The 10,033-nt window shown below is 42.4% G+C and overlaps 1 protein-coding gene across 1 annotated transcript; it reads left to right on the forward strand.

Moving 5' to 3' along the window:
* Positions 1 to 2,144: 2,144 nt before the first annotated feature.
* Positions 2,145 to 4,309, forward strand: LOC109758300 (MYB transcription factor 69-like). Its single transcript, XM_020317153.4, has 2 exons — positions 2,145 to 2,931; positions 3,048 to 4,309. The coding sequence occupies exons 1-2, from the start codon at positions 2,669 to 2,671 to the stop codon at positions 3,766 to 3,768; spliced, it is 984 nt and encodes a 327-aa protein (XP_020172742.1). The 5' UTR covers positions 2,145 to 2,668; the 3' UTR covers positions 3,769 to 4,309.
* Positions 4,310 to 10,033: the final 5,724 nt, after the last annotated feature.

The raw sequence follows: 10,033 nt of genomic DNA on the forward strand, positions 1-10,033 counted from the left end.
GGACCATCGCCATCTCCTCTGACGATTTGCAATAGCTCCTTCTAGCTAATTAGGCTATAGATCTAGCTAACTAAGTTCTAGTTCGAGACAATTGTACCCCGGGTTTAGTTAATTATGCAATAGATGTTAACCATGCAGTATTTAGTTCACTTACGCAATGTGATGTTCAATTATGCATTGTGATGTTCAATTATGCAATGTGACTATTATTAAAATCAAAGACCAAATATAGTTCAAGGGGGGGCAAGGAGTGCCATTAGAAACTAAATTATTTATGTGCTTCCAAAGATCCTAGAGAATAACACCACAACTAGCAGTAGTAGCATCAAGTATTTTTACGAGCAACCCAAAGAGAGGTGATAGATTCTAAACTATCTCATGGCTGCCTACCTAATAAAATGCTAACTTCATGACAAATGTTTAGTGCAACAAGATAAACAAAATTAGTTTTGTATACTTTCAAGTTTAGAGCAGAATACACAATCATCAAGTTTTCTCATATTTCATTTTTTGAGGTTATCTCTAGTCATGATTTTGTTATCTGAGACAAGCCGCAAAAAGATGTGTATCATTGGTGGTACCTATAATTTCCACACAACATGAATATACACCTGAGTAACACCCCTGGAATTGATAACAACATATAGAAAACTAGTAGAATACATACTAGAATTCTCATATTCCCATATTACAAAGTCACTATCTCTAGTCAAAGAGATGTTCCGACCCATGGCTTCAATCTCAAGCCAAATGGTTCATCATCTTAGGAGTAAAGATTCTCCTAAAAGAGAGGATCGGTCTGCTCCCATCCCAAATTTTCCTAAAGGACATACCATATTATCTACAAATGCAATAAATATGCCAATACTGAACATACATGGGGGAGGATCTAAACCAAGTACGTAATTTTATTCCCATCTCCTGCCACCCACGTATAACCAAATTTCACAACCCTAGTTGCCCATAGGACCCCTTTCCAAAAGTTGGAGGCCCCTAGAGGATCTTAGAAAGTATTAGATTTAGCTTATATTTAGTTTCAAATGTTCTTTCAAATATTCCCTCTCCATGTATATATCTTTTAGCCCGGGCCCCTACAAGACAAATGGATCTTTCCACATAGCAACTAATTTCTAGTTGGTCAGATGGATCTTACTAAGTTATAGTTGGTCAAATGGATCTTCCTATGCCCCTCAAATCATTCCGGAGGAAATTAGCCATTTGAGTGCTCATGAGATCCGCAACCCATTTGGGGAATTTAAAGAAAGAGATAAGGTAAATATGAATGCTGGCTAGACATGCTTTGATCAGAGTGAACCTAGCAGCACAGGAATTAGTTTTCCCCTCCATCCAACTATTATGCTCAGGATCTTGTCTACCAGTTCTTGTAAATCACTCCTAGAAAACTTATTCTAATGTAAAGGTATGTATCCCAAAATACTTAATTGGAAAAACTCGAATAGGACAACACATATACCAATGAAGGCTTCTATCTCACTTTAACCATATTCAAAGGGGTCATCTCACTTTTATCATAGTTTATTCGCATCCCTGGAAGTTGCTCAGAGCAGGTAAGGATCCATTTGAAATTAGTAGCTAACCTAGGGTCACTATCTACAAACATGATAGTATCATGAACATATTGCAAACCAACCACCCCTCCAAGGTGGATAGATAGGCATAGGCCTTTGATCATGTTGTTGTCTACAACTTTGGAAAGCATCCTAGTGAGGACATCGACAACCATGTTGAACAGCCCAGGGGCAGAGGATCACCCTGCCTCAAGCCCTTACCAATATTGCTCAGTTTGACACATACAGAACCTCCATGAGTGGTTTTCCAAACCAAGTCCAACCATCTTCTATTGAATCCTCTAAGCTAAAGAGGTTCGTTCAAACAAAAATCTACCTTATCAAAAGCTTTGCTTTTCATAATCAAGTTTAAGCACTACTCCTTTCTCCTCAGATTTAACCAGGGAGTGAATGACTTCATGTATTGTAACCACACTCTCAAGAATATATCTGCCTTTTATGAAGGCATACTGGTTGTTAGATACAAGTTTATTTAAGAATTTGAATCTATTGGTCAGAACTTCAGTAAAAATCTTGAGGTGCATGTTCCAGTAGTTCTTGATAGGTAACGAAATTTAGGTACACTTTACCGTTTTGTTTCCTGCACATAGTAGAGTACGGCGGAGTGAAATGCCTTGACTAGTTATGGTAAGCTTGACGAGTCACTGGTGTGGTGGCTTGCATGCAGAAGTCTAGCCAAGGATCCGATTTAAATCCCACACAGTTGCGCTAGGATGCAGCAGTACGTACACCTCTAGCTCGTCCTTCCTTTAAGGCGTGGTGGGGCGGGTCGGTTTCTATGATTCATGTGATGTCGTTGACAGAAAGAGAAAGCAAGCATTGCATGTAGATCGACTGGAGCTACAGAAAGTGAAAGTAAATCATCAGCGTCAGAGAGCTATAGAGTTAGACGATAGATAGCAAGTGAAAAGGAGCTCACTCCCCTTCATCATCTCTCTCCTATATATACGGAGAGAGAGAGAGAGAGAGAGTGAGAGATCATCAGACAGTGTGCTGCCAGAAGCCAGCTGCAGACACGAGCGAGAAAGACGATCGAGCTGCCAAAAGGAGAAGAGATCAAAGAAGGTGGTCGGTCGATCATGGGGAGGCCGCCGTGCTGCGACAAGGTGGGCGTGAAGAAGGGGCCGTGGACGCCGGAGGAGGACATCATCCTGGTGTCCTACATCCAGGAGAACGGCCCGGGGAACTGGCGGGCGGTGCCCATCAACACCGGCCTCATGCGCTGCAGCAAGAGCTGCCGCCTCCGCTGGACCAACTACCTCCGCCCCGGCATCCGCCGCGGCAACTTCACTACGCACGAGGAAGGCATCATCGTCCACCTCCAGTCCCTCCTTGGCAACAGGTAACCAACTAAGCCGTCCAGCGATCGATCATCGAGGTTGGCCATGGCGGCCGCCCGTGCGTGCGTGGTGATATACATGATCTAATTACAACTCTTTGGGATTGGGGGGAATGTAGATGGGCCGCGATCGCGTCCTACCTGCCACAGAGGACGGACAACGACATCAAGAACTACTGGAACACGCACCTCAAGAAGAAGCTCAAGAAGCAGCAGGCCATGGGCGCCATCTTCGCGCCGCCGCCGCCGCCGCCCTCCAGCTCCGCCGAGACAGCTGCCAACCTCCCCGGCGCCGTCCATCTCGACAACCACCACCACCGATACCACCATGACGCGATCGCCGCCTCCAGCTCCACGGTCGACCACGGCTGCTACGCGGCGTGCAGCAACCCGGAGGTCACCCAGCAGACGACGATCACCATGCGCCGCTCGCCATTCGCCGACGTCGCCGCCGACTGCTCCTCGTCGTCCTACGCCTCCAGCATGGACAACATATCCAGGCTCCTCGACGGTTTCATGAAGAGCTCCCCGCCCACCGCCACCGACGTCAAACCCAACATAGCCGTGGTCAGCGACCCTTTCATGTCCTTCGACCGCATGTCTGGCACCGGCGCCGGGCTGGCTTTCATCTCTGGCGTTCCGCAGCAGCAGCAGCAGCAGCCGGCGTTAATGGGGGGCATGAGCTATGATGACGAGGCCACCGGACAGCAGCAGCAGCTCCATCATCAGTTGCCACTGTGTTCGATCGAGAAGTGGCTTCTCGACGAGGCGGCGGAGCAGGTCGCTGACCTGATGGACCTCTCCGACGGTGGCTGCTCCTCCCTGCCATTGCTGTACTAGCCAGTACTACTGTGGTACTAGCTGGAAAAGGCAAACCAACGAACCAATGTCACTTTCCAGATACATAGTTAATCGTTTCTACAGTCATTTACATGCATACACATCCATATATATATATAATAGAGAGGCCAAGTAATCTGTTAATTACATGTTCTAGCTTAGCTTCTTGGAGATCGCTATGATGACACCATCAAGTTAACTAGAGAGAGAGAAAAGGAAGTTAATTATAGAGACGTTTACTAATGGTGCATATTACACTGGGGATGGGATGATGAGAAGAAGGCCAGGTGGCCAGAAGGAACAAGACAGTAACAGGAATTCAATAACGGGCGCGACGTGATGTGTGATCTGATCTGCAAGCATGATGCGACTAAGGGCTGTCATGTCTGTTCTTGAATGTAGTTTTTTGTGGGGAAATTTATTTTTGTTTCTGGGTTATAGTGCAAGCTAGCTGAAGTGTTCCAGCTTAGCTTACCCGGTGTTGAATTGTACGGAGTATGAATATAAGTTAGTGAAGCCTTCTGTTTTTGTCTCGATTCTAGTTGATTGATTCTGCAACGACTTGTACTTTTTCCTGATCATGTACGGTGTGACATGAATGCTACCCAAACTTGTTAGTGGAAAAAAAGCTAGAGAAAGGGGATATATCCCTGTCGGCAACGGCAGATGGTCCCTGATCACATTCACTGCAAAAAAAAAAGATGATCACCTTCACTGCAAAAAAATTATAACAAAAAAATAATACTCCCTCCGTCCAACAATATAAGATGTTTTTACAAGCTATGTTAGCTTGCAAAAACGTCTTACATTACCCGACGGATGGGGTAATACATAGCCTTTTCAGCCCGGATTATTTGGGGAAAAGATGAACCATTTCTCAATGCATGGTTAATTATTTAACTATCTGCTTCCAAAGAAAAACTACACAGGTTTAAAAACTACTCCCTCTGTCCCATAATATAAGAACGTTTTTAACACTAGTGTAGTTTCAAAAACGTTCTTATATTATGGGACGGAGGGAGTATTAACTGAGCAAGTATCTTTCAGGAAAGATACAGATAGATTTTGCACAAGAATTAACAATGATTGCTCCTGGCTGGTCATCAACATCGCTTGAAATGCTCTGTTAGCTTGTAGCACATCAGGTAAAGCAACAGGAGGTACGGCAGAGCATGGTCATGAATATCCAGGAAAGAGATGATCAATTACATGATTAAGACATGGTTTATGGGGTGTCCCTGGATCTCCGTTATGTGCCCCTTCCGTGTCATGTGCAGACCCTCCCCCACAATAGTTACTCGCTAATCGCTACTACTTTGGCCACTGGTTTCTATCTTACATGTTGTGAAATGACTTCTGAAGACAAGTTCTGCATATGATTATTAAATATTTAATCCAAATATCTGTGGTCAGATTTTCAAAAGTTTGATTTCATTTATTTCCAGAACTTTTTACAAAATTGGAGGGAGTACAATGCAATGTAAAAAAAAGTAAGTACCACACCTGCATTTAGATGCAGTCTTAGATCAGAGGGTGAACTTTTTTTTATGACGGGAGCTTCTATTAAACTCAAAATGCATCGAAAAAAAAATCAGAGAGTGAAATGGCCTGGCTGAGTGATCAAAGCCTAGCTAGACTGGGTAATCTCAACTAGTCAACTGCAGCACCCTCACCTGACCCAGCTAGCTGGTCCAGGCATCCAGCTATATCTTTCAGATCAGCTCAGACTGGACCAGTATCGAACTATCAGCAGGACCAAGCAAGACTTTTCCTGGCCCAAGCAGGGATGCAAAAACCGGCGAAAACCAGTGGGTATACCGGTTTCCCCTGTTTAGGGACATTTTTAATGATTGGGCAGTATGCTGTTCAGTAACTGTGAATTTGTGATGCAATATCAAACTCGGAAAACAGGGTGAACAGATGGTTACGGACGCTCTTATAATCCAGTTTTTTTTTAAAGGCTGTTTGTATTAGAGATATTTCTCTAGAGTTTTGGTAATTAGTCCAGATTTAAGCTACATACTGAAACTCCAGAAAATATAACCTACATCCAATCACCTCCTCTACGGTTACAACAGAAGGGAGATGCCAAATTTTACGTCCAGTCAAACCCCATGACAAGAGCAGCTCCTAACGTGGAGTTCTTGAGAAGTTGAGCCAATGGTAGTCAAACTCCATGATAAGCACAGCTCCTAACATGGAGTTCTTGAGCAGTTGAGCCAATGGTAGTGAAACTCATGACAAGCACAGCTCCTAACATGGAGTTCTTGAGCAGCTCAGCCAATGGTGGGAGCGTTAATCTCATGTTTTTGCCAAGAAAAGAAGCATCATCACTGTCATCATCAGCCATGTCAATTTAGACAGAGCGCACTGCAGTGATTTTCAGCAACGACTGACTCGGGGTATACACATCTCAATCTCGACGTAGCCGTCGCATTACAGGCAAAGGTGGCCCAGGGCAGTGCACGATATGTCGCACGTGTAACGCAAGCGCCGGTGCCCAATGGAGTGTGCCAGGGCAACCAACAGAGCAGGTGGCAATTAATTAGGAAAGAATGGGAGATCTGCTTGTGTTACCTCGGTGGAGTACATGGACGACCTCCTCCATCGAGTCATTGACCATCGGCAGAAACTTCTTGCAGCAACACAGTAACCACTCCCTCTGTTTTTCACAATGTTTGTCCCGCACACATACCTAGCAACAGTAGTAAAAATGGTGTTCAGTTCTCAAACTGGAAGTAAAACTAGCTACTCCCTCCGTCCCATATTATAAGAGCGTTTTTTGAAAAAACGCTCTTATATTACGGGACAGAGGGAGTAAAACAGCTCCAAAAAGGAGAAGGGGTCATTTCCGAAGAACTTGGTCATGTGCAGATCACTCTGAGCAGTCACCACTCATCCGCCAATATACGGCTTTTATTCTGTCATTCCAAAAAACACTCAAGTCTTTGTTCAGAGCCATACCTTTTAATGCCCCGGAAACTCACTCTGCAGTCTGTACCTACACCGTCAATTGACAGACATTAGTCGCCATCTTTGGTCTATCAACATAAAGGCCCGGACTGGGAGTTGAACCCTGTTTATCCCCAACTGGACCCTAACAGATAGCCTCAGGAGGAAGGATACAAGGCCCTTGAAAGTGATTCGTACAATTGTGAAGGATAATGTCACCATCAAGTATTCAATTGGCTCTTTACTAGATAGGTGATATAACAAGAAAGATCCAAAGACCCAAACATTGTTGTGCATGGACCTTTGACTTGAAAAGAACTGCAGCCAACTTAACAAAACTTTCCAGTCCAGTTCGGTAAAAACCTATCTTTAATTTAATTTACACTGTACTGAAAGCTTGCATAAGGTGGCTAGACTCATTTTCTGTTTTTTTTCCCACTAATTCCAGTTTATTTTGTCAAGGACAAGTTATGTTTTTAAGAAGGTGAAAAATCAATACTATACATATATAGTTATTCAAGAAATTACAACCATCTGGCCCCTAATTACACAAGAAACTACTATGTCTACAAGGCCATGCGGTGAGATCCAAATATCCCTATCAGTGTAATAATCACCAATTAGTGTAGTTGCTACATGGTGGGCCTGGTATTGCCTCAATTTAGGGAAATCTATACGGAGGGAACATTGCACATACACCTGGCACTTGATGACTTAATTAGACTAATACCTGTAGAGAATAAAATTATAAAAAATTCAACCATTACAAAACATTCATTCTGCGAGACCAGATTAGTTTGACCTAGTGGCATCACCATTTGAATGCTTAAAACAGTTCCAAACTAATTAACCTATGATTAAACGTGAAATGGCTTGGAGAACTGGAAAAAATATCCTGTTATTCAAAAAACTCTGGCTCCAACTAAACTTGTGCAAAACACAAATATTTTTCTTTGAAATGGATGCATCCAAAGATACAGACGAGGGTGCCAAAAGGGGGGCAAGATCAAGCACATGGACCAACTAAGACGAATCATGCCAAACAAGACTACTCTAAAACAAAATACAGATGCAGTTGCTGATACAAATGAAAAGAGCATGGGATACAGATGACAAGAGAACAGCCTGCAGTGTTTTAGGTCAAAAGGTTGTCTCAACAAGGACAACCTTGGGCAGTGCTTTAACTTGCTCATATCTTAGTTCACATGAAAGTACTAGTCTTCCACATAATCATCACAAAGAGTTAGTAGCTTACCTCCCAACTACTAACCAAAGTAGCACTGAAAGGACCACCTCAGCCATCCAATTCTTTTGCTTTGCAGCGAGAGCATCACAGATAAACTGCCTCCAGTTAAATCTTTAATAGTCATGTTAATACCAGCTCACTGTTATGACTTACGAGAACGTTATAGATGCCCTCTGTTTCAGTAAATGTAATCAAGCTCAATGTACATCCATGAAGTGCAAAGGGCTCCACATACCAGTGCATTTAGATAATTCACCTACCCGATGGAACTAGCAAATCTGCAAAATTACAGGAAGCAACCCTTGTGTCTGGAGTTGCAGGATCTCATGTGTACAAGAGACGACAAAAGTGAAAAATACATGCAAGTTGAAGATAACCATAAAGATCCTTTAAAAGGAAGATAGATACAAATGGAATCTGCAACCGCTACGATAGGCATGTATGCATTTCAAGACTACTAACCAAACTAATGAATATGCAGAAGAACATATGGCACACTTGCTTCTTAGTAGTTACTAGTTAGGATCAGCATTTAGCTCAAAAAGGCCATTACAATTTGCAGAAAAATTGCGGCTTTCTGTTAACCTACTAATAATGCATTTGCTTCAGTCATTACATGTCCATTTAAATTTTCACCTACATATTGTTCCCAGTACAGGATGCTTCTATTTTAGAAATGTAATTAGGTAACTCAGCAAGAATATGTTTAAACAACAAACTAAAATAAAATAATATCATCCTCATAATCTTATTTTATTTGTCACGTCGTAGGCACATCCACGTCTATTGTAGACAATTTTCTAACCACCTACTCAATGCAGATTTTCCCAACCAGCACGCTATCGATAGCCTTGATATGATGTTTAAGAGGCTATGAAACATGCCACATTGCCTGCTACCTGTTCCAGCTAACGTGTCAAGGTCCTATGTCATAGCAAAGAACCAGACTTAGATATCGATCTGCTTGCCACAAATTAGCGTGCAAATTCAAGCTAAAAAAAAGTAGCACTATCAGCCTGTTGGAAACATTAATATGAATTCATCATTGCAGGCCCATCAGTTGATTGTACATTTTGAGAAATAAGAAGTCTGGGATGTGTGGCTATCATCTGCCAGTTTTGATGAGTTTCAAAAGCTGTCACGAAGCGGTAGTAACATCAGTTCCCACTTCCTAGACTTCTCTATGAGGTTAAGGATAAGAAAGTCAATATTCCTTTGACTTACAAGAATTGTAGCAAGTGCAAACCAAAACTGGTTATTTCCCACAACCTTCTCTCAAAAAACACACCTTGCTTGTCTGGAAACCGTCAGCACATTAACCTTTCAAGAACTGAACAAGCAATCTCAGAATGCCATCGGCTTGAATTGAAATTAGTTTTTAGTGAACAAATGATAGTGTGCGTAGGGGTTGAACAGATGTTAAGATCATTTTTGCATCTCACAGTGAAAAGAGGGGAAATAGAAAGCATTGGAAACATCAGCACAAACAGAGTAATGTAAAAATTAGTAACTCGAGAATTGTTTTTCACCAACATAAGCAAAGTTAGTGCCATAAATGTCCTAACTGATTGGTTTGATTGTTGATTGATTCAGTTATCAAGAAAGATGGAGTTGACTTCTGTTGTAGACTACCAGCCAATGGACAACTCCATTACGACTTATGATGTAGAGTATGATTTTAAGTTGCAACCATTGCACTCTGAATGCCAAGAGGAAGTTGTTTTATGCTCAGCCTAGTTGCTCTTTAAAGTTAACCATCAATTTGTACTTCTATGCGTCTAGAAATCAAGGTAAATACTTGATGAGGTACTACATTTCCCTCCAGAAAAAGGTAAGGAGGTACAGTTCCAGTATGGGCCAACATTGCAATGCCAGCATGATCATGACTTATTTGCAGCATTATGTAACCCATCAATCAAAATTTAAAAGGGTAGCATCACACTAATAACTATTCCAGTTGCAAGGAATTGGGATGGGTCCACCAGTTGATTGCAATTCCATAAAGGTAATAAAAGTATCAAATTGCACAATCAATTGTGTGGTTCAGTGATTGAGAAGTCCAGCATG

The sequence above is a fragment of the Aegilops tauschii genome, chromosome 5, assembly GCF_002575655.3.
Source record: "Aegilops tauschii subsp. strangulata cultivar AL8/78 chromosome 5, Aet v6.0, whole genome shotgun sequence".
In the NCBI taxonomy this organism is placed as follows: domain Eukaryota; kingdom Viridiplantae; phylum Streptophyta; class Magnoliopsida; order Poales; family Poaceae; genus Aegilops; species Aegilops tauschii.